The sequence below is a fragment of the Tympanuchus pallidicinctus genome, unplaced genomic scaffold, assembly GCF_026119805.1.
Source record: "Tympanuchus pallidicinctus isolate F22 unplaced genomic scaffold, pur_lepc_1.0 scaffold16, whole genome shotgun sequence".
NCBI lineage: Eukaryota > Metazoa > Chordata > Aves > Galliformes > Phasianidae > Tympanuchus > Tympanuchus pallidicinctus.
In genome coordinates, this window is record NW_026294679.1 from 6,661,972 (window position 1) to 6,687,551 (window position 25,580).

A 25,580-nucleotide genomic window follows, 5' to 3' on the forward strand; every position below is an offset into this window, starting at 1 on the left:
ATAGCTGTTGAATTGAGGAAAGGATGAACACAGAGAAAAAGAGAAAAGACAAACAAACCCCCTCCCCCCCACTTTTAAATTAATACAAATCAATCTTAATGTAAAATAAAGGCACATACAAACTTGTGGTTTAAACCAAATGAGAAACACGAAAGGCAATCCTGAGAGACCCCGAGTAAAATTGTTTTACAATACTCAGACTAACTTCTGTGACACTTCATAAGATGTGTCACACATTATTCACTTGTCTGAAGACTTTTTCTGTGATAGTTTCTGGAAAACAGAAAGAATTGAATTATAGAAAATCAAATTGAATGAGTTCACTGTGTTCTTTACAGAGAAGCTTTTAAACATTACACTGTTTTTGTTTCTGAAGTTTGACAGGCATAATAAAATTAATGGATGAAGCAGAAGAAAGTTACATTCCTCCAACAGGAATTTGAAAATGATCATGAGTCAGTAATACAAAATTTCCATGACTGATATTCCGCTATTGATGCAGAATAACAGCTGCATCTTCATACAGCTCAACCAGGGGCTCCAAAATGAACTTTTAAAAACCTTTTGTTTTCAAAAATGAGACTTCAAAACATTTCTTCTCTTTGTGTTGTTACACAGACTGACAATCAAAAAATGTGTGTTAGGACTGACATCTAGAGAAAAACATAATTTAACAGATTTTTGTGAAGAAATTGTGAGTGGGCAAAATAAAATGTTTCCCTAAAAGGATGCAATTATGGTCTTATTTCTCCATATTCCCATCTTTCATTTAACTGACAGCTGGAGTTAAAGATTAACTTAGCTCCTAAATGCATAGTAGTTTGCAGCTTTCAAGAAATTAATGATTATTGCTATACCCCGTAAAGATCTTTCTTCTGTTAACAATGTGTCTTTGAATTCTCTTTCTTTGCTTATACTCCTGGACACTTGGAAACAATAGGTTAAAACAGATGGGAATTGAGTGCACCTGCAATGCAAGGATGGTTGGCTTTGTATACAGTATAAAACGCTTATCTGAAACCACTGCTAATCATCTTAAATTACACCTTTATACATATCAAGCACTTACAATATGTAGTGAGAATAGCATACCATTTGCAGCATTTCGACTTCTGCTCGAAGAGTCTCATAGATGCTTTCCCAGTCATCGTCTTTGTAGTTTTCCAGTTCTTTCTTAAGCCTGTGTACAAAGAAATTAACAATTTTTTTTTTTATAGCAGCAAATTGCTGCTTGGATTATTTTGTTCAGTTTTGGTCCCAGTTGTCAATTTGACTACTGTGAGAAAACTCTCATTGATTTGTTGCACGATCAGGATTTAAGTTTGCTAGTTTTTGTAATTGGTAAAAGTGCTGCTCTCACACGTTAGCACTGGATTTCATTCACCACTGCCAGCTATGGTGACAATGTGGAGAACTTCAGAAAATGGCAATTTGGGTTTTTAAAAAGTGTATCTTGACTAAATGCTTAATTAGACCAATTACTTCATTAATTATCATTTTCGTTGTTTAAAGTTAGGTGTGTCGATACTTGGGAAACACAGCATGGTGCTCTTCTTGTTTACTTGAGCATCCACTCGTCGATGCCAGTGAAGAAACACTGGATTAGATGAGCCCCCTGCCTGACCCGGTGTGGCAGTTCTTGTGCAGTCAGGATTCCATACCATCCATAGGCTCCTCTACAATAAGGACTACTTTTAATGTAGTGATTTTTCCTACTGAAAAGAGCATGGTCTTTTTCCCATTCTTTCAGCCTTACAGGATGCCCCCAGTAAAAATTTTCTATTAAAAATATTAACTGAAATTATTTTTAATTAAAAACATCAGTAGCTTCCTAACTGGCTCAAACCTGTTAAGAAATCAAACAGTATGGAGCCAGATGGAAAATCAGAGCTTTTTCTTGTCTGCTTGAGGCATGAAATAGTATTTACAAACAGCGCCTAACTATTTTTACCATCAGTATGGAAGCAATTTATAAAAACAAACAGCAACAGGATTCTCAAGTGCTGCAGCTACTGAGCCAAATATCTTCAGAGAACAAAAAGAGACAGAAGGCTTGTCTTATCTAGCACTGCCTACAAACCAGAGTCACAGATCCATTTTTTTGAAATCCAGAAAAATGCAGTTCATCTGGGAGGAAAAAAGACCTTTATAGAAAAAGAGATTCCAAGAGGAACACCAGTGTTTAAGGAACCTGTAGGACATTTGTCATTCTAAAAGTAGACACCGAAACTTTTCTCAGCAGTGACTACATTGGTTTACATTACTGCTCAGCGTCCAAGAAATAACTCTGCCAGAGCTTTTAAAAGTCTGATGAATACTTTACATCGAGTTTTTCCATGGCTGTTGGAAGGGAAGCATCACAAGAGAGCTGAAGCTGCTTACTCTTCATGCAGTTTCAGCAACTGATGCTGAGTATTGCGGGCCATACAGACAGACTGAAAGAAGGAGGAAAGGTATATGTTTTGGTTCTCATTAAATAGCTAATCTAATGCGTCATAGCAGAACCCTGCTTCTACTGAGGTTGAAAGAAGAGGTAGCAATCTTTTATTGGTTCTTATGGTATACAAAAGAAAAAAAATCTAATCTTATATAAATAATGCTCTTCTTCACCAAGATAGGCTTGATTTTTTTCACAAGAAAATGTGTGTTTGATCTCTGAATGGCTTTGGTAATAGTAAAAGGCATAGCTCGATGTGAGAAAAATAGCTATGTTATCTTGTGGCATTAGAATAGTAGTGTGGGACTGAACCTCAAGCTTCTTTTGCTGTTTCTCTAGAAAACATAAATATCTTACCATCAATATAGAAGCAGTATCAGCCCTACGTGCATATTACAAAGCAGGAAATACCTTCTGGAAATATTTCTTCTGTATTCATAACACATACAAGAGTTTGAACAACGGGAAATTCTGAACTCTGAGAAATTAAATACTCAGAGTACTGTAGTACAGTGCTAGTTTACAGACCATTTCATTGAGGAAAGTTTAATTCAAGGTCTAAGTTAAGCTTTTGATGTTGATTAAACCAGGTTAACCTCACTGCCTTCTCTCCTCGTGTTTTTACTCCGCACTTTCTGCTGGTGGGATAGTAGAACCTTCCTTTACTAGAAACAAAAGCCCTACGTTACTGAACTTACTGCAAGGAAAGTCATAATCTGTTCACCTCTGGGAAAATGTTCTCTCATTGTCTTTGACATTGCAGCACTGATGCACAGCCTGTTTGGTGCTAAGAGTCAGCTAAGAGTGATACCTGTCCATGTTAGGTGTACACTAAGGACAGAACAACTGGAAGATAAGCAGTAACAGGTGCTTATCTGTGTCTTGGGACTGTGGATGAATTACTACCGATGATGTGCTTTGAAACTGTAAAGCTCTGCATATGGATTTTTAAGTTTTATTTAAAATATTTTAGAAAACTTTTAAAGTGGCGACAGCACAGCTCCTTGTAAAGCACTGGGTAGCAATGATAAAAGTCATTTATTCAAACGTGGTGTTTAATTTTTGCATTAATCAATTGATTCTGCATTCAGGTCTTCCTTTTTTTTTTTTTTTTTCTTATTTAGAAGCTAGATAATTGCAGTATGTGCCAGGAATGTTATATTCACAAAACAAGGGCTGTCTCACAATTAATGCATTGGAGACGCCTGAGTTACTGAATAAATGATGAAGTTTTACCAGAAGGAATGCGAGACAATGGAACTATTCAAAATAATGCTTAACCTGGAAGGAGACTTAGCTTTTTTCATTTTACATTTCAGATAAGCAGGATATTCATATTCATCTTTTCACTATCAGATTGAATGTGCAAACCAATTATTCATGGAACTATACTGTCTAGATGTAGGGCAGCTTTTCTGTCACCTTCGGAAATGGAAAGAGATGTACCTCTTGCCAGAACAAGGATTAATATGACAATTATACCTCCTAACAACTATGATAGAAAGCAAATCTGTTGAAAAAAATCTGAGAAGACATTTTAGTTTTTGGCCTTGCACGTCCTTTTAGTTTTTAGCATTTTCTAAATGGTTCTAGGAGACCATCAAATATACTTTAAAAAAAATGTAATTGCATTGGATTAACATTGGATTGTTAAATTACTGAATTTCAGGTAGTGGGCTCTAATGAAAAGCTGGGCCAGAAGTCCCTTATTTGTGAAAGGAAGTTTGAAAAAGTTTAAGATAAATGGCAATAGTAAAACCTAGCCTTAAATCAAGTAGGTGGGACAATAGCATCAGAATGTTTTTTGAATGCTAGCTTGCCCAAGGCTGACCTCAGCTATCAATGGTCCATTTTCCATTACTCTGGAATACTAGAAGTGACAAAGAGATGAAGATGGAGATCACTGAAGATGATCGATTTTGCAGCTGTGAAATAAGCACATCTATTAAATACCATTGGCATTTGTGGTTGATATGCACTCTACTTGAATTTTAGCTGTATATGCAGAAGGCAAATAGGAAAAATAATTGTGAAATCAATAGATGTTGGTATTATGAATTGAAGTGTGATGAAAAAAAAAACGTTACTGTCAGACAGATCCGTCTGAAAATCATCCACAGACTTGTAATACTGGATCAAGACTGAGTAGCCCAAACCTACAATTTAAGTATAAGTTTATGTAAAGGGATCTCAAAGAAGACATACTTTGTTCAGATAGGTGCATGAATATACATTTTAGCAGCTTTTTTTTGTCCAAGCAGAAGGCAAAAGATAACCTGACCTGGTTATTGTTGAAATTGCAGAAGCACCAGAGCATTTCTTGGTTATATTTTAGTGAGACAAGAAAGAAAGTATTCTTCTTTCCCTCTGCCTCCAACTTGCATATGATTGCCATTCTGTTTTTTAACTGTAAGTACAAGGGAAAACATTAGAGTATTATAAATCAAATTGCTTGATGCTGGTAAAGAAAGAATAGGATTTATGATACAAAACTGGGAGTTCTCTAAGAAGTTATATATAAACCCAGGAGTATATACGTGGATTTTCCTGAATTTTTATCACAAAGGTCAGGAGAAACATTTATCAAGGTTTTAAGGTTTTATTCAAACTGAAGAAAAGAATAAAAGACTGGCTTACAGTCTCAGGCCAAAACCAAAGCTAATGTATTGGGGCCACGCAGTCTCACTGCGGTACTGGGACTAGATTAATGTGTATTTTGAGAGCAAAAAAGCAAGAACAAGATTTTGCAGGGTGTCTACAATTTGCTGACACGATCAAACTAAAAATACTATTAGTACAACTGGAGCAGTCAATGAACTTCAGACTATTATTAATTAATTGTGGAAGGGAGAAAATGAGTCCTAAATGGGATTTAGTATCTTGAAACACAAACTCAAGCTCTTGAGTTCAACAGATAAGTTATAAAAGTACACGTTCGATGGGTCAGAAATAGAATACAAATTAAGATGTAGGAATTATAATAAATGCTAGCAAGAAGAAATATATATGTAAACAGTATACTAGGCTATGAAACAATTGGAATTAAATGTAAATGAAAATAAATAGAAGAACACTGTTCTTCAAAAAAAGTACAAAACTGGTGGTTTTGCTGGAAGAGCTTTAAGGAATATATTATTATTGTAATTGATTAAACATGGAAAGTTTAAAACACATGAAATTAAGCTGCACATTTAGAATAAGATCTTCTGCACAGATAGCAAACCAAGGGTGTATGGACTGCTTAGCATTGGAACACATTTTCCTATTGAAAGGCATGGAAAATAAATATGGGTCGAGCATCCTTCTAGTTCGAATATTTTGACTTCTGTACTGTACAGGTAAAATGAGATTTTTCTCTAGGGGGATTAGCACAACTGTCCTATTACTGGAATTATTATTTCTATAGTGGGCTGCTTTGTTTTAAGAGAAATGTAGTATTTTCTTAGAGCTAGGAAGACACATCCCTGTTTTCCTTTGCAATGTGGGCTCTCCATTCCCCACTCCAGGCTGAATGCATCTTTCTTGAAAGTGAGGTGAAAGATTCCAAATGGAGTTGTCAAAAATTTCTTGGTTTTTGTTTCTGTTGTAAAGACATTCCTCCTCTCTTTGCTGTATAAGGACCAGAGTTCTTTTCTTTTCTTAAAACATTTGCTATTCCAAAGACATAGAAAAACTTAAGTAAGATCAGTTGTGACTGTAGTTACCTTCTTCCAGTTCTTTTTTTTTTTTCAGTACCATTACTGATGTTCCTATTGGTCATTTACTTGCTCAAAATTTTTAATATAAATTCTTCAGCTTAATTAATAGTGGGATATCAAATACTTTACTAAAATCTACATGGATGACATTGCACTTTTTTTGCCTAACCAATTGCTGTCTTATGAAAGAAAGATATTGTTAGTCAAATTTGATCTATTTTTTGTAAATCCACACCACAATTTATAATTGAAGCATTTTTAACATAATTCAAACTATAATAGTTTCACTGGACACTGCTATTAAAAGGAAAAGCTTAAAAATCAATGAGAAGATTGTCATTAAGAAACTCATTTTAAACCACATATATTACTCCAGAGATTGATATCTCCTGATTATAAATTTAACATAAAATTTAATTGCAAAATGTTTTTTCAAAACCACCAGAAACATGGCTTTAGGCAGTCATTCGGAACAGATATTCAGGTTTCAAATAACAGTCTCCCTTTATACTACTGTGAAAACTTTCAGAAGAAATTGCCTGCTCTCAGTCTAAATAAATTCTAATTAAAATTATATCTGGATTGCCTTACATAAGGCAGCACATTATTCTAAAATTAAAATGAGAAAGAAGACTAAAAAATTGACAAAATAATGTAATAAGTAACTACAGTTAAAATAATAGTGAAATGCCATAATTAGGTATTTCCTTACATCAGTTAAAGGCTCTGCTTGATTCTGTCTTATGCCATTTAAGTGGTGCTGTTTGCTACCAGCCCAGGAAATGGAACTCAAGAGAGGTGCTGCCAAAGTTTTCTCTTGCTGTTCTGTATGTGGGGTTGACACTGGCAGAGCAAATGATTAAAATAAGGCTTTGATTTTCATTGCATCCCTTTCATGAAAAAGACCACTTTTCTTTAAGAAATCTCTGAATGATGCATCTCTACCGTGAGATGTGAGGAGCCTACATTAGGGAGCCTACACTGAGGAAGGGGTTAAAGTGTCTTGAAGAGAGAGAGCAAGAAATAGAAATTGGTAGGCCTTTGTATTTTCCATCTATTGCTTTGTTTGTACGTACTGATGTTCAGGTCAGTAAGAAAGCACATGGTGCTGTTGAGAACTGCACGAAGAATGCTGACAACCATGAAAAATTTAGCATCTGAGATTAACAATGGAGGTGTAATCACCAACAAAAACCTCAAAACTTCCTGAGTGAAAATTATGGACTGAATAAAACGAATTGAAATGACAAATTATTTTTGGTTTATGTATTGTTAACTGGAACAGGCCTTAATTACATAATTATTTTCTCAAGTATTGAGGAGATTCAGGTTGTTTAAATCTTGAATATTTATTGCTCTTTAAATTTTTATGATTGGCTTAAAGTATCTTATTTTTCTGGTCTTTTTTCCTCCCTCTCATTAGCTTTACAGAAAGGAGCAGTAAGCAAAATAGCAGAATTTCAATGTTTTGTTTTCTTTTCATGCTCAGTAACATTTTAGAACTTTTATGAAAAGAAGAATGGAAAAGAGTTTAGAAAATAGAAAGACCCATTCATTTGAATTCAGTAATAAATTGAGCAATACCAGAATGTAGTTCAGTACAAGAAAAAGCCTAACGCTGAAGATTGCCCTAGGAAAATGTGAAATGCCCTATGAAATCATCATTTCTGATGAAAAACCCACTTTTAATGCTGCACATACGAGCCTATACATGCAGCAGTCAGTATGTTCTACATACATGCTTGGAATGTAACTGGAAGTCAAAGGTTTGGTGTGTAAGTAATAATAAAATAAACTGAAAAATAAACTAAAGAACAATAATCTAAACAAGAATATAAAAGTGAGCAATTCTCTAAAATAAAAAGCATGTGCAAGATGTGGTTCTCTTATATTTGTGGGCATTTCTGTCTTTCAAGAAAGGAGTGGAAGAGTCAGTGTTGAAATAAATCATTTTGGAGAGCATCAAATAGCAACAGCAACAAAAGTACATAAAAACAAAACTATTGAAGGATGTGGAACATCCTAGTTGTGCTAGGGATGATTCATTCAGGTACAGAATGTACTTTATTCACCTGTTATGCATGATTACTTTATGCAAGGCAGTACAAGTGAAATTTTGAAAGTTCAGAAGGTAGTGATAGGCAGATTATAGCAGCAGATGTCAGATAACATGCTTTTCTGCCATTGGAAGTACTGTTGACAGCAGTTTTCCTTATCTAACAAGAAGTTGGAGCACTCTCAAGGATCTCAAGGAACATTACTGACTTGAATTTTGGGGTTGCTAGTAGATTTGTTTCCCTCAACTTGCTGTCGTGGTTCAGTGATCCTTGCCCTAATTACTTTTACCATATTTTGGCACGAAGATTATCACTGCCATATTTTAGAATCATTAGTGGTCATAGGACACCTCCCAGCTTACATCAGCAGAAAAGGAAGTTGTGTCTTTGGCAGGATTTTGGCAGAAAAACATTCCCTCTAGGCAAGATGTTAAGACGCTGCGTTTTGAAAGTACTGATTTTCACTGCTGTTATATTTCTTAAAAAACATAATATATAATGCAATTGTTTATATCGCATAGAAACCATAATATATTTTTCATTAAGATTCATTAATAATCATTAAGGTTGGAAAAGACCTCTACAATCATCTAGTCCAACCACTGACCATCCCCACCATGCCCCCCTCTTGAACTCCTCCAGTGACAGTAGCTCCACCACATCCCTGGGCAGCCTGTTCCAGTGCCTGACCACTAATTTTTTCTCCAAATATAACAATTTTTGGAAGAGTGCATACCTTGCCCCCCCAGATCCAAATTTTATTTTATATTTAGTCCTTATCCACAACTACATCTGTGCTCAACATTCAAATTTTGCTTAGATTTTTTCAGTATCTCATGTATTAGAACTAGCTGTGATTGCAGCACCAATAGTTGGAATTAACAGCGTGTGCTTCTTGTGACCTTTTGTAATTCTTTGATGGATTTGGGAGAAATTTTATGATTCTGCAGATATAGTATAAGGCATTTTTCTCAGATCAAAGATAAATTGCTGTAATTTGAATTAGCTGGCTACATTCTTCAGCTGAAATACAATTTACTTTAAGATATATACTTAATTGTAATGAAGATTCTTGCCTTGCCAGCTACTTTTGATATTGATTTTTAAGCTGAGACTAGGTATGTGATACAGTAACAGAGTTACAGGGTGGCCTGGGAGCTACATATATCAGGTTATTGATGCTGACTGTCTCTCACATTTGTTCTAAGGAAGCATTAAACACATTGGTATTTTTAGCCATTTAAAAAGTGGTGTGGTTTCCTACTCAGTAAAATAGAGAAAATCAAATTTCGTGCTTGTTTATCAGAAAAAATAAGTATTTTTGATCAACATTGTTTGTCTTATGTCAAAGAATTTTTCTCTGAATAACATATACTAAATGCAGTGCTCAGTAAGTATGAAAAATACATTCCTACAATAGATTCCATAAGAGGGGAAAAAACCTTAATTAAAGAAAACACTTGTCTCATTAGGCTTCAAAATATTGCTTCTCAAGCACAGTGTGTACAATCAATAGTGTATCTAAGATTGTATTAATTAGAACTTTGGCTGCAGAAGATCCTTCAAAAGAGCCAGTGATGCATATAGCCTGTTGGGAGGGCCTCCTTGTTTGCCTGGGTCCTGGGGATCACTCCAGTTTGTCTTGCCACTGCTACAGAAATGCTTCTATATTCTCAGGTTCACAGAATCACAGAATCACAGAATCACCCGGGTTGGAAGGGACCTCAAGGATCATGTAGTTCCAACCCCCCTGCCTAGCAGGGCCACCAAACGTACACATTCAGATCAGGTTGCCCAGGACCCCGTCCAACCTGGCCTTGAACACGTCCAAGGACGGGGCATCCACAACCTCCCTGGGCAGCCTGTTCCAGGGCCTAACTACTCTCCTTGTGAAGAACTTCCCCCTAACATCCAACCTAAATCTTCCCTCCCTGAGGAGTGGACAGCATGGTTCACTGAAGAATCTGCTGCAGAGGGACCAGTGGCACTGACTGAGCACATGCTCTGCTGCAGCAGTAACAGTAGTAGCACTTTATTTAGATTTTGCACTGTGTGCAGCTATCAAATAGTGCCAGGTTATCCTGACCATAATATTAGGCATTTTATGAAGTAAAAAAAATCTCATCATCCCTCTTTCTTCGGTTGTAAACTCAGAATATTTTATCTCCTGTTGCATCTTCCACCTAAGGGATACCAAAGTATAGTTCCACAGAGATCTGAGTAGAAAGACAGGCGTGTATGGGTTGGGATCTCATAGTGAATCAGTGGCAGAGCTGGGGATTTAAAGTAATCTAATGTCTGCTACTTCTGTAGCTTATACACAGGAAACCCATTACAGAAAACTAATTATGGCAATTTGAATATTAAGTGGCATTACGGCAGTAAACTACTCCAAGGGAAATGTGTTATTTAGAAAGAAGTTGACAGTCTCATATATCACAAAACCTAACATACCATGATCGAATGAATAATGTAAGGGAGTGAATTATAACAGGCTGTCTTACAACTGCAACAGAATTGCAACTGCTATTATTATTTACATTGTCCTTTATGTATATGTTGAATGCAAAGTTTTTGCCACTGTATGCAGAATTGTGAGCTAATTAATTTTTATGCTGAAGGAAATTTGGCCATGTCTCAGCACCATGTAAGAGGTGAAGAGAGTTAGTAATGGGACTGATATATCATTTTCTTTCAGAAACTGGCATTCAGCAACATATAGGGCTTTAACAAATCATTCAGAGAAATCCCCAGTGTTCCCTGCATCATTTTATTTCTCCACTGAAAGATTTCAGGGGAAAAGAAACCTTGCATTTATTTATTATAGTCAAGAACTTATGAAATGTATAGGAACAAACTGTGATGTTAACAAAAGTTGTTTTTTTCCTTAATAACTTTTTTAGAGAACAATTTGGGCAAATTCTTTTCTAGAAAGAGTTTCTTTGCATTGAACGTTACATTCTGTTGTGTATGGTGAAAATGCAAATGTCAAATTTGAGCAAACATGTAACAAATGAGTCGTGTGAGGTCAATTCCTAGAAAGCAACATTCACTATTAAGAGAGAGTGTGAAAGGCCTTCTGTCTTCTGTTTAAATCTTCAAAATATTGTTCTAAACTAGTTTAACTAGAAGTTGCACTAGAACTGAAGTTAGGAACAGTAAAGAAAAAAATCTGCATTTAGTAAGTTCAAGATGCAAGACCCAGCTGAGCTGAAGAGGTTATTGTGGGCCCTCCATTCTATCACCATCACCTGTGGAAGCTTCAGTTACTTAGGACCTATAGCATTGGGGTACTTCATTGATATTCTTTGTATCACTACTGTTCTTCCAAAAATGGAAGAACTTGCCTACTGCCCAAGTTTGCTCTTCCTCCAAGTTTGACTGGGACTTCACTTCAACTGCTTCCAGTTTTTAGTTTGTTGCAGCATGCGTTAAGGGTAAAGGTCTGTAAGAAACAACAGGCATTTGCAGCTTATGAGAAACACAATTGATACTCCTGACTTCTAGTGAATATTGCATAGGAAAGATAAAACAGTCACTACCACCAGAACTGGTTTGTAATTATTAAGCTAAGCTTAAATTTAAGCATCTACTAACACAAGAATCTTACCTTAAACATTCTGGATTGGTCTGAGGTTTTTCAGTCACTTGGACTTTTTCTGCTTCTAAATCTTTCATCGTTCCTTCAGCCTCCTTGATTAATTTCTCAAGGTCTAAAAAAATAATAATGATCTTACAAATATATGTTAATCATCCATATTCAAAGGGGGTCTGCATTCTTTAAATTTAGCTAACACTTTTTGCTGTTTAACTGTTTGTAGGGAAAAGCCATCTGAGTAAAGAACATGCATGATTTTAGTACTGTAATTGATACACTCATTGCAATCTTTTATAGTCTTATTCCTTTTCCCACACAATCTGTGACCATATATGTAGTCTATCTTTCCTAACTCATTTATTATGATGTTATTTACATGTTTGTGAAATAGTCACTCTGTTGCCTGTCAGCCCCACTGACACAGAACTTTTCCTTCTTCTGCGTCTTTTTACTTGTTTATTTTGTAGGTGTTTTTGTTTATTCAGCACATTTTCCCCATCCTTGCATGTAGGCTCCTTTTTTATGCATTGCCTTTCATATAATAATGCACAAATGTCAGAAAACAACTATGGAGTTTACAAATCAGAGCAATATCACCTCAGCCACATCTGTCTCTATCAGCCTAAATCCTGTTGCTTATTAAAATTTAAAATTTTAATAACATTCTTTAATTACAAGTTAATGGTATTTAAACAAGACTTACGTTGATTTTAAGGTCACTCTCAAACACTTAATTCTCCAGTTAAGTAAATATTTTACTAGCAAAAGTGGAATTTTATTTTTCATATTTATAGGTTATGATTCAGCAAAACTGTACATCTTGGTATCAGAGACATTCAGCATAAATCTTAATGAAGTCCACTATATTTGTTATACTCATCCTAAAATGATTTATTGCATAATGTAAAATATATAAAATCTTTTCTCTATGATTTCTTTCTAAGAAAAATAACTTGACAGAAAAGATTTTTTGGAATCATTTGTCAAGGCAGAAATAATTATCATAACAACTGATTATAAAGCACACCTTCGAGTTCACTTTTGAGAGTAAATAATTCCTGCTTTAATTCATTCTTCTGCAGCTGGAGCGCATTTAAATGAACATTCTTATGTTCCATTGTCTCCATTTCTAAGGAAACAAACAATTATATTTTAAATTTAAAGGCCTTGTAGTTTAGTCTTCGTGATATAATTTTGAATATTCCTGACTACTTTTACCCATCTTTTCATTTGGTGACAAAGAACCATAAATATAACCAAAAGTAGTTGACTTAACATCAGTTCACTGGAAATCACACGTCATATAATTAATTCCTGATTATGAAAATGAATTATTTTAATGTTCCTAAGATGTTTGACACATTCAGTTTGTTGGGCATGCAAATAATTACAAATATTTTGCTTTACAGCTACGTTAGTGATATAATGACTTTCCTTCATATATAGAAACCTTTAAACATTTGAAGAGAGATACCCATCTTCCAGCACTCTTCCTCCAGAGGTTAAATAATTCCAATTCATTCAGCCTTTCCTTTCTCATGTCCTCCAGATCTCTGATCATTCCCACTGTTCCCATGAGGACTGTGTCTAGCTAGTGCATGCACGCTTTTTCTTGAAATGCAACATCCATCTTAGCACCAGTTAAGAATTTAACTGCCCTACATACAATGAAGGATTGTTTTGCATATCTTAGTAGTTAGAATTTTGTTTATATGTGTTAGTATGGTGCTGGTCTTCTGATGTTGACTCATGTTCAGCTTGAGATCTGTGATGACTCCTATGTCCTTGCTGAAGGATTGCTTCTCTGTCTAACTCTCATTTCTGGGAAATCTCATATTCTTAACACAAATAAACATGGTTGGAAATGTCTGAAAAGATTGGAGAGTATAAGAGGTTTTAATACTCTTTATATAACGTGGTATGCCAGGCCACTCTTTTTCAGTTTTGTGTTAAGAGGTGGTTTCAGACAGTGGGAGAATGGGTTAAAATTATAGTTTAGCAGAGTTATATTTTACTGATTTGCATTCTCCAGTAACATAAGATAATTTAATATAAGATTTACCATTTTTTAACATAGCAGCTTCATTCTCTAAATCATTTATTTCAGTCTTGACTTTTTTTTTAATCAGAAGTTCTCTATTGCTTGCTAGTCCATACTCATCATTAAACTCTGTTACTTCCCTAGTAAAATTATCTTCCTCTTCAGTCATTTTTCTCTTTGCATCTGTCTGAAAAAAGAAATGACAAATTGAATGCTTAAGTGGAAAAAATGAAGGCTTTGTTAAGCTAGCAGATGGAAACATGCTTGTTGCTTATGCTTAAAATTTATATATGTTGTGTATTCACATTTCCTGACTTGGCAGAACATGAACATGGCCTACGGTTCTACCATTTTGTCTGCTGTTTTAACCTTTTTTCCTTATAGAGTGAAGGATATATTCTTCCTTTAAAAAAAAATATTGAAATTCACTAAGTCAAATTATATAGTTGTGTATTTTACGTGCAACTCATTATTGAAATTACAGCTAAGTTCTATTTAAAGTCCGTAGCATACTGTGGCCACTATTTTTCAGTCTGCTGCTAAATAAAGTCGTCGTTTACTCCTGTGCAGACTTGCTTTATTTCCCTTGTTAACTGTTAAGTCAGCTATGGTTGATAGGGAGCTGTTTCATTCTCTGGAAAAAGTAATCCTAAAGACAAGGGTAATAGTACATTCCTTTAAAAAATGCTGGCCAAATTAAATAAGAAGCAGCAGCTTTACGTACAGGAAGAAAGAAACAATTATCCACATTTCAAATCTTCACAATTAAAATTAATCAAAATTCACATTTCTTCAGAGAATACTTTCTTCAGAGGAACTTTTCTATGATATTTATACTACTTCTTTTTCTTTCTTTCTTCCTATATTTAAGATAGGGAATATTTTGAATGTTGAAGTAATATTACTTTATTAAAGTAATGACTTCATGGTAACTCATACTAAATATTGAAAATTCAGATCTGCTGATTTGAGATATGAATACATATGCAGAGAGGGCTACTCTTGTGTGACCTTGCTTAAAGAGTCAGGGATACACCAAGAAGAAAGAGGAAGGTAATGTTCAGGTTAGCATGGCAGTGAACTGAACATGTTGTTGCCTGTACACACTGCAGTAACTACTTTTCAAAAGGGGTTAAGTGTTCTTGGTTTAAAAGAGATAGTGTGGAATGCCAGGATTCCTGAAATGTGGTGTTGGCCTTCCTGAGATTCTGCTCTGATACTTCTCAGTATTTTACAGTGGTTGAGACAGTCCAATTAAAGGTGAGATTTTTCTGCTTTTCTTTTAGAAAGGAAATGCAGAGTGATGGAACTCAGTCACACAATAGCAGACATTAGAAACTGAAATTAAGAATGTGAAATCAGCTTTGTAGGTAAACTGCAGTATATATTACCTTAGATTATTAAAATGAGAATTGAATTTAAATTTCAAAGCAATGATCTAACTACAGTTACATTTTTTAGTAAGCTGGTGTGAAAAGAAAAATTGATTATTCAGATTTATAATTTTTTTTTCAAAATTTATGGCTGCATAAACTTTTACAGCACAAACGAGCTACTTGAATACCATAGCTGGAAACATACTAAGTTTTGGAGAAGAATGCTTTTCTGGTTTATAAGTTCAGCTTTCTGTTTCTCTAAGCTGTCTTCACGTTTCTTCAAAATTTCTAAGAAGAACATTTTTTCAGACAGCTGTTGAACCTTCCAAAAGAAAACAAAAAGTTATGAAATAGGGTTATTGGTGTTTTATTTCATATATTTTTATATTGGACATAAGGATCTTGGTCTGGTTAAAACACAGCTGGCATAGCTGCTACTGATTCTGGACTAGAAAAAGCATAGCAGCTCTTCCCCCCACTTTCACCCAAAATCTTCCAGTTTACCACTGTACTTTGGGAAAGTGTCCTCTCTTTAAAAGACAAATTTGCTGCTGATCAGTCTGCCCAAAATGGTATTTTTAAATCAATGCAGTTCATATAAAATAATCTCAGGTTAAAAAGGGGAAAGATACTGATCACACAAAATCTGTTATCCGACCTTGACACAAAGGCCTACGTCTTACTGCATACAGGCCGTCTCGTATCAAATCAGACATCAGAGGAATGGAGGTCCAACATCACTGCTCTGACTGGATTTATCTGAATGGCTGCATATGTGATTAGCTTTGCAATGCTAGTATTGCATAGGAGAAAGGATGAGAAAGGTGCTCATGTTTTTCTCAAGACAGTTGCTGAAATTCTTAGCCAAAGAAGTGTGACAGTAAAACTACTGATAGAATAAAGGCTGTAAGCTCTCCCAGAACTCACACTCTACTTTTGAATATGGTTTTAAACATATTTTTATACATTGTAACCAGTAGTTTATCTGATAGAAAAATATACCTTTCAACCACTGCATTTTCAGAATTTGCTAAAGAATTCCTCTCAATTTTCCATTGCATCTTCTGCATCATTATCTAACCTAAGTTGATATCAGATGAGAAAATATAACAGCAGATAAATGGGGAACAGCTAAGTGTTGAAAAGTCTTAGAGGATGAGAATCATTCATTTGACGTACTGGAGAAAAAATGACTCAGACTGTAATACTCAGAACAATTAGGGAAAAGAAAGTTAACTGCAGAACTGCTAGCAGACTTTAGAGGCACAGAGTATCAGCAAGTAAACTAGATGGTCAAGGTGTTACATAGGTTTGCACGTGCAGAAACAGAAAAACCAAAGGGTAGTGATATTAGAGGTGAAAATCAGAAGATTTGAAAAATAATACAGATGATTTTGGAGAGAGCACAGAGGAAGTGCATCTGATATCAAAAGGAGGAGGACAGTGGAATCAAATGTGCTAAGACTGGAGTGAGACAATCAGACAGGAAAGGGCCAGACTTCCTCATTCCTGATATGTCTGGCATGCTAAGCATCAAGGAGGTGCTTGCCTCAGCAATATTTATGTTGCATACTAATTCTAAGAGAATAGATGGTCTTATATCTCTGTAATTATATTACCGAACATAACTAACTGCAGTGTAGCTTCTCCATCTGCAAGATGCCTATTTAATCTATGCATTTGGAATAGATTTTTTTTGAAGAAGTCATTGAGGCATGAAAGGCAAAATGCTATAATTCAGGTTCTAATTACATGCTACCTGATTTTACTGAACAGAAAAAATAAATAGCATTTCCTGGGAACCTCTGATTGACCACGGGCAGTCTCTGTGAAATAGATGTCAAAACATGTTTGAACTCAGGCTCATCTGCTTGCTCAGGCATAAGCCCCTGTGCATGTACATGCTTGGATATCCGTGCTTTTAAAGTGCAGTTATTTGGTGTGGGACAAATTAAACAGCGTTACTGAACAACATTATTTAATGCTATTTGAATTACATTAAATATTGTAGACACATGTAAACTTAATTCCTGTACTGAAAAATAAATTGCTTTTAATAATTTCAATATTTATGTAATCTTTAAGCATAAATGCAGTCTGATTGCAATACATTTTTCCATTCCACTTATTTTCTGTATCATGTTCTATTTAAAAATGAATCAATGTCAGAATAAACAGGCAAACAAAATAGATTTTTGTGGATACCAGATAGAATGTTAGGCGGCTAAGGCACTTAAGATTTAATTAGGAACAGTTCTTCAGCTCTTCCCATTAGTCATGTACAATAATAGCTCTTCTCTTCAGGTGCTCTATACCTTCCACGTAAATGTTGATTGTAAATCACACTGCATCAATAACAAATTAGCAGTATAAACATAAAATAGTGTTCATAAATAAATGTAGGAGCAATACTACAAAAGGCTTTATCTAACAAACATCACTCAGATATAATGTGTTGGCTAAATAAGTTACTGTGTTAAAGGTCTTTCGTGGCATGAATACATGACCAACTGCTTGCAAGATTATAGTCCCATTTTACAACCAGTGAATATTTGTTTATGAATTTCTTTATCTGATCCTGTCATAGCAATGTTTATGTGTGTATATATTTATATGTAAATAAAATATCCCTTAAAAATTACAGAAGAATCTGTTTTTGGAAAGATAATAATCGTCCTCAAAACATCTATGTGAGGTAATCCCCAGAAGGTTCTTGAAGACGTTTATTTAAATGCACAACAGTTCTAACTTCAAAGAAGACTCCGTAAGGCTTCCTGTTGTGCATATACATTCCATCAGCACGGATACATAAACACATGGGGATGATAACTAGACTTCATTTTTCAGGCAACAAGCAAATGGATTTTTAAATCATTTGTACTTACAGGTATTAATGGTGAAAGAGCTCTGCAAAATTGGATGGTTATTCTAAACTTATGACTGCAGTTTGGTTAAACAGAAATCATAATAAAATGTTAAAAGTGTTGAATAGGTTTGGAAACTTTCTCCGGTCTAGAGTGTCCCTAGCAAAACTCTAAGGCCTGGCACAATGCTGAGCCCAGGCTCACAGGAAGATCTTTAGTATATGACTCAAGATCTTGTGAAGTAAATACAGTAAATGTTTCCAGATATTGTCTGTGAAACAAATAAGCCCTTTAAGGAATGGCAGTGGGCAACACGGGAATGATTTCCAAACCTCTAATAAATGCATCCTTTAAATGAAAAAATGCTCTAAGAAGCTCCAAGAAATGCTCACGCCATCCCCAAACAGCTCATGTGCTCCCTGCCCAGCTCTTTTCTGGAGAGCATGGCTTTCTTGTACCTTTGCTGTCTTTGTGCTCCCAGGGTTTGGAATATTATCCGGGCATGTGCCTACCCTGAGGTGAGCAATGCAGTGAGCACACAGCCAGCCTGCAGGGCTGGATTGGTGAGGAAAAAAGACTGGATGTTGTGTTGAGGGACATGGTTTAGTGGGAGCTATTGGTAATAGGTGAGCGGTTGGACTGGATGATCTTTTAGGTCTTTTCCAACGTTGGTGATTCTATGATTCTATGAAAGCTACAGACAGACCTTTGCACACAAGAAGCACATAGATTCGCTGGCAGTGATCATCACAGAAATGCAGACTGTGCATTTTCTAAATGTTGTCTATCCCAGCAGGTGAAGCATACGCCTTGAAAGTGTTCATGAATTTATTTCCAACAAGAATAATTCATAGGCTTGTAATGTATTTCTTATTTGTACTATGAACATTCCTACTTACCTTAGTTTCTAATTTTATCTTTGCAGTGTTCAGCTCTTCTTTTAGTTGGTTAGTTTTTTCATTACATTTGTTTATGTCAAATTTAACTGCAAAACAAGGAAAACCTGTAAGCAAGTGTGGTCAGTTTGTAGATGTTCTGTTCTTACAAAGCAATGGCATTGGCAAGAAGTCACGGAACGTTTGCCTGAAAAGCTTTTCCAGCAAAATTCCCCTCATGATTTTACAGTGGTGTCGCTCCACTTTTGTTGGGATGCTCTGGAATACGGAGAGGCCATTTACAGCGACCGACGCTGCGGGACATGCAAGATGGCGGCTGACCTTGTTGTATGAGGCGCCTCTTCTCTCCTGCCTTCTTTCCTGTGAGCTCAATTTGTTGGAACAAAGTATCCAGGTTCATTTCTGACTTGTGGGCAGGTCCAGGTGTGTGAGCGCTCTCTGCTCCGTGCAGGGCTGGCTGCTTGAAGCCAGAGGATACACAGAGCTGCATAAGCCCTCCCGCAGCCCTTCCCACACACAGCCTCAGGGCTCTGCCCCAAGTGCTGCCAGGCCTTGGCTCTGCTCTCCAGCCTCAGCCTCCCTACTGGTGGTGCTCCAAGGCTCTGTGGAGAGCCGTGCACACCGTGCAGGGAACCACGTGGAGAGATGACCACAGACTGTGAGAAGTGAGAGCTAGGGTGAAACTTCAGGATAGGGAAACATGAACAACTGGGTCAGGAAGAGCACAGTGGCACAGCTGTGCTGAGGGAGCGCGCCCAGGAAACACACAGATGGAAATGGGCTGGCAGAGGGGCAGTAGAGTAGGGGCAGGAGAAGGATGTTTGGGGAGTCAAAAGGCCTCTGACCATCTGAATCTTGTCAAACTTGTGTGCGTTTCTGAGCCCTTGATTCTCACTTAGAATTCGGGGATTTTTGATCAAACGGCTCTGACTTTATTTCTCCAGGGCCAAATGCTTTATACTGTTCTTGTGGTGTTCAAAAGCTGTTTTTTTTTTCTTCTATCTTCCTTTTCTGTGGAGTGTTCACCATCCATTTTTAATAACATAGCTGTTCAGATTTATTTGTCTTTTGAAGATTGATGCCTAACCTTAGCAGTTAAGGAAGTAGGCTAAAATCTGCAATTGTCATACAATTCCCAAGAAAATGGGAAAACTGACTACATAAAAACAAAGTTAAAGTGATTAGGCTCAACTCAGCTGCATCACTATTAATGGGAAATGACAGCACTTCTTTCCCAGTCGGGCTCTGTACACAAAGATGTGAACCCAGCCCGTTGTGTGCTATTCTGGGGCAGCCTTGCAGATGAGACTACTGTGCTCTGAGCTTCTGCAGCTTTTTGATTTGTACATCACTGGATCGAATACCTGGAAATGTAAATAGCTGGTTGAGAATATAATTCATATTACAGGATTTGTTCTTACACCTTGAAAAAGACTAACTACATTCCCTGCAGGGCAAACCTATGCGAAGTTGGCCTATTTGCTCTGAGGCAGAAAAAGCCTGGAGGAAAGGAACTTGATATCCTTCCAGCATTTTCCATGTTGTGAAAGATTAGAATTATTGACAGTCTGTCTTGTTAGAGTTTTCCTCAAAGGAGATACTGTCTTTAGAGCAGACTGCAGAAGAAAAAAAACAGAAATTAGGAAGTCTTTGACTACAAGAAGCAAAGCAATATACATGAGAGTACAAATGCCTTAGTGCAGTTCTAAGTTAGTAGAATGAAACTAAGAATTCTGTACAAATGCTATGTTGTAGCATTTACTACTTAAAAAGCACCACAAATTATAGTAGTCGCATGCTATAAAATTGTGCTTTTAAAAAGAAGACATTGCCCTATGTAAGAAGGAAAATGTGGGTTCTGGTGAAATATAAAAACCTGAGACTAACACATTATGTTGCAGGAAATGCAATTATTTTTTAAAATGGAGCACAGTGCAACTGAAGGAGAAGAGTTCACAAAAGTGAATTTAGAAAATGTTACAGAAATGAGGCTTCCTACCCAAAGGCCAAAGCCAAAGCAGATGAGTCAAATGGGAGCATTTGGTGATTGAGACAGTGATTTGTTACACAGGTCTGATGACTGAAAAAGTCATTTCACAAAATTCAAGAAAATGAACTGCTCTATCAGTGGATCAAGGAGAAAAGAAAATGAAAAGCATTCTTTGAAGTTTTTGAGACTTGACTGCTTTTGTATTTCAAACTGAAAAAGCTGCTCTAGGCTGGGATAGTGTTCAGTGTCACTTGTTAAAGAAATGACTGTTTTTTGCGAAGGGTGCTTCAATGTCTAATTGTGGCAAAGGAACTGCTCATCCTAGAAAGAAGAGTCTGGCTCCAACTATACTTCTCACTGTCTGAGAATGACCATTCAGCACCATTAACAGTTCTGTGAAAGATTCCTTCAGATACTGAAAAAAAAAATCAAAGTGGCACCAGTCTTTGAAAAAAGACTTGATAATTTTTGACTCCTGCAGATATGTGCTTGATTTAACATTGTGAATAACTCATCAGTTCAGAGTCATATTAAGTGAACCATGCATGTACAAATGCTTCAGAATCAGGATAAGGGCCACTATTTTAAAGGTGTGCAATTTCCTAGCTTTTACAGAAATGGATGCAATGGTATGAACCTAAATGTTTCAGAATAAAAGTAAAACGTGAATTACCTTTGCTTGACTTCTGCAGAGTATAAACCTTTTGTAAATCACTAGCTGTTAGAAAGGTGACTTTAATTTTGCTCTTCCGGTCATATCAGTACATCCTAATCTTAATCTATATCTGTATCTTAATCACGATGCTGTAATCAGGTCATGCCTTTCTTGTGTACTTCAAAATTAGTAATTGCCCTTTGTAATCAGGCTTCTGTGCTAATAGTAAAGTTTCTTCTATGAGTTTCTACTCTTGTTTGTGTAGGAAGAAGGAAAGAAAGATTTGGTGTGTAATTTCAGGTCAGTATAAAAATTTTACCAGTGTAATTTATTTCTAAATTTTACATGCTCAGACTATTTCAAAAATTGATTTTCTGAGAGCTGAAGAAGAGGCAAAGGTAAAACAATGGCAGGTTACAGATTAGATGGTGCCTTATGGTCTTCATATAAAAAAATACAAAGTGGAAATTAGAAATCACTGGATTGTAGTTACAAATCATTTTCCTCTTCTGTTCTTAACATTAGCAACATTAATTTTTAATGTTTTCATTTACAAATTATATTCTTTAATTTTGAACTGCCGTATTTACACCAAAATTTCTTTGCAGCCTACAACTCCTTGGTCTTCTTTTGCTCATGGTGACTTTTGTGTTTGTCATCTATTTACCTACACATCTTTCCACTCTTCATGAAGGAATAAAGCCAAATTATTCTGTAGCATAAATCCACAATTATCATTTTGTGTTCAGGGCTGAAGACTGAGCTATCCTGTACTGGGAAAACAGCATATATACGTAACAAAGTGCACTAAGCATGTGGAACGTGGTGTTGAGCTGCAGTGCTGACAGAGGGAGACCACAAACAGTGAGTAACCCAGTAACTATTTGCATAAGTAAGCATAATACATAGTCTACATTCAAAATTAATTTTATAATGTGCCATTGAAAATCAAAAGGATTGATTTTTGATATACGACTTTAAATTATTTTTGTTGGTTCTTTAAGCTTTGTTTCTACTTGCTACTGCCAACGTAGGGAAAAAAATATTTTTGATGGACTAGAACTGCATTATTATCTTTATTCATAACAGGAGAGGTATTTAGTGCAAGATTAGACAACTATTGAATCTTTATGGTATCCATTACAAGGCCAAATGAATTTGTCTACATGCTGTTAGATCTCTATGTTAATAATTTTCATAAGATTAATGTTATCATTCCATCTATCATGTTCCTGCTTATAAGTATGGCAGCTTCCTTACACACTTGGCAAATGCAGATGGCATGAGTCAGGCAGCAATAACGACCAAGTGCCCAAACCAAGGAAATGTCACCTGTATGAGGAACAGGAATCTCAGTTTGACTGAAATATGTATCCTAAAACTGAAAGCTTGCTCTTAGCATAACAATTGAAACTTAATGATCTTATAAAACCTCTCATCAAAATTGGGCTGTATGATATTTTTCAGTTACAAACCATTTTGTAGGAAGGGTTCCAATTCTATTTACTTTTTCGGACCTAAGCTGTAGTCCCTACTTCTTCAAAATAATCAGAGCAGTTTTCAGAATCCCTTTTTCTTCCTAAATATTGTAGAAAAGGTCTGACCAATCTCCAGGTTGTAAAAACTGTTTTGTAAAATCCAAGTTTAAAAAAAAAAAAGACAAAAACTGCCCTCTTTTCCATAGATCTTTCTGTCTGTTCTGATAGGGAAAGGGGAAAAGTTTTCAAGATAAAAGAAAAGTGATTTAGATTGGATATAAGGAAGAATGTTTTACAATAATAGTAGTGAGGCACTGGAACATGGTGCCCATAGAGATGGTTGATACCCCATCACTGGAGACCTTCAAGGTCAGGCTGACAGGGCTCTGAGCTGTCTGATAAAACTGTAGGTGTCTCTGTTCATGGCAGGAATGTGGACCAGATGATCTTTAAAGGTTCCTTCCAACTCTAACGAATCTTTCATTCTATGATTCTACAGCCCTTTGTGGGAGGAACATATTCAATGAAGACTTAACAACAGTAAATAACGTAACTGCCTGTTGATCCAGATGTTAGGTTATATAGATTTCATCCTTTTTAAACATGGAATATAAAAGAGACCTATAGCCATACTTCTATCCCATTCGTATCCCTTTCCACGAATGCTTCAGGAAGATTACTTGCCTTTAATGCTGGAATTTTGAAAGGCTTCAAGGCATACTTTTGCATATGTATTCCAGGACACGGTGCATAGTCAGGATAATAAAAACATTAAATTCAACTAGAAAATCACATTCATAAATTAATAATTTGCATTGATACCACAGTGACTTCTTTCAGAAGCATTAAATGTCTATTCACAGATTGTGTGAAATGCATGTAAATAATTCTTGTGGGTTTGTCTTTTAAAGCTTATTGAAAGAAGATAACAGAAAGAAAGTGAATTAGAATAGATAGAAAAAAAAATTGATTCCTTTGAAATAATTACATTTTTCCTACTTTGAGAATTAAATCAGAATATTTAAAATGCCTTCAGCAAGTCAGTTCTATGAATACAAAAGTGGTATCTGTAGTTGAGGCTGCAGAGGTTATAAAAGAGCGAATAACAGTGGTTTTGAGTGTATTTTCACATATTTTGGCCTGCCTCTCTTCATTTTTTTTTTAATCACATCATAATTATCCTTCTGTTGATGGTATTTTTAACACTCCTCTTTCATTGCTAAAATAAATAAACATGGCTTAAATATTATTTGAGAAGTAATTGCTGTTGATGGTGAACACTGTTAGATATCCCAGCACCAGAAAAAAAGGAAGGAAAAAAAAAGAAGAGAAGAAGTTATTTAATCAAAGGACTTAATGATGAAGAGTCCAATATACAGACACTGTTTTTTACAATCTTTAAAAGATTGATCCAGTAAAAACCTACTGACTAGATGACATCAGAATTGGGCATGGAATGCTGAAAAGCATGGCAGGAGACCGTCCATTTAAACTCTACAATTAGGGCAGAAAAATGCACTCAGGACTGTCTGCCTCATATGTGGGGCCAGGGAACAGCTGCACAGACAGTACTTCTAGGAACACCAGGAAGACTGCTGTCCAGCCAGGTTGTCCTGTGTTCTAGGCTCTTGTTTTGTTCTTTGTATTCTTAGACCATTTTCTGCTGGGCAGCTTGTAGACATTCCTTATTGTGTTCCTTTCCTCCAAAATACCTTCTTCCTTCCTCTCCTCCTCAAGACTACAGACTGAGCTACACACAGTGTATTAGCACACTCTTCCAAGTCTTTAATAAAAGCACTGACTAGAATTGGCCTGGCTCACACTCCTGTGTGATCCCTTTAGTGAAGCCCTGGATAATCAGACATTGGAAACTATTGACCAAGAGCAAGTTTTCAATCAACTGTGTACTGTAAGCAAGTACTGTAGACCATATGGAAGATCATGGTCATAGTTACACTGACAAAGATCAAAGGACAACCCAGCCTGTCTGTGATAATGGCCAAAAGTGGAAGCCTAGGGAAAGATATGAGAAAATAGATGAGCTCACACTTTCCCCAGTATGCTCTTCTATTTTATAGCCATTTGGATTTAAGAATTCATTTAATTATAAGAATATGGTATATGGAAGTATGAAAGATCCACTATTGATGTAAAAATCCTTTAGCTACCAGAGCTCAGCTACCAGAGGTCAGCTACAACACAGGTGCTGATTCAGTTTCACCCATCTAGCCAGCTGGCATTTCAGGGAAGGAAATAACAATAGCATGACATGATCTGTTTGTTGCAAACCAAAGTTGACCAGTGGTTTATATTTGCTCGTTTGTCTTCCAAATATCTGCAGTTTAATTAACAAATTTTCTTAGTACCTTTCTCAAAACTTAATCTGTATTTTGCAAAATTGTGCCAAGCAATAAAGAAGAATATTAAGTTTGGTCCTCCATACTTCTTTGGGAACTTCCCAGTTCCTCCGCACATTCTTTAAGACAGGCT

The 25,580-nt window shown here is 36.0% G+C and overlaps 1 protein-coding gene across 1 annotated transcript; it reads right to left on the minus strand.

The window, feature by feature from the left end:
• Positions 1-240: 240 nt before the first annotated feature.
• CCDC172 (coiled-coil domain containing 172) lies at positions 241-19,367 on the minus strand. The gene is made up of 8 exons (XM_052678085.1): positions 19,289-19,367; positions 18,971-19,056; positions 15,413-15,529; positions 13,853-14,018; positions 12,818-12,919; positions 11,803-11,905; positions 1,093-1,180; positions 241-273 (listed from the first exon to the last, which is right to left on the minus strand). Exons 1-8 carry the CDS (start codon positions 19,365-19,367, stop codon positions 241-243), a joined length of 774 nt encoding a protein of 257 aa, XP_052534045.1.
• Positions 19,368-25,580: the final 6,213 nt, after the last annotated feature.

Coding starts and splice junctions, on each gene's coding strand:
- CCDC172 (XM_052678085.1), bottom strand. CDS start 19,367: ATGAACCTGGATACTTTGTTCCAACAAATTGAGCTCACAGGAAAGAAG. Junction 15,530..18,970: donor AGATAAAATTAGAAACTAAG/GTAAGTAGGAAT, acceptor TTCTTTTGGAAG/GTTCAACAGCTGTCTGAAAA. Junction 274..1,092: donor AAGTCGAAATGCTGCAAATG/GTATGCTATTCT, acceptor TCTGTTTTCCAG/AAACTATCACAGAAAAAGTC.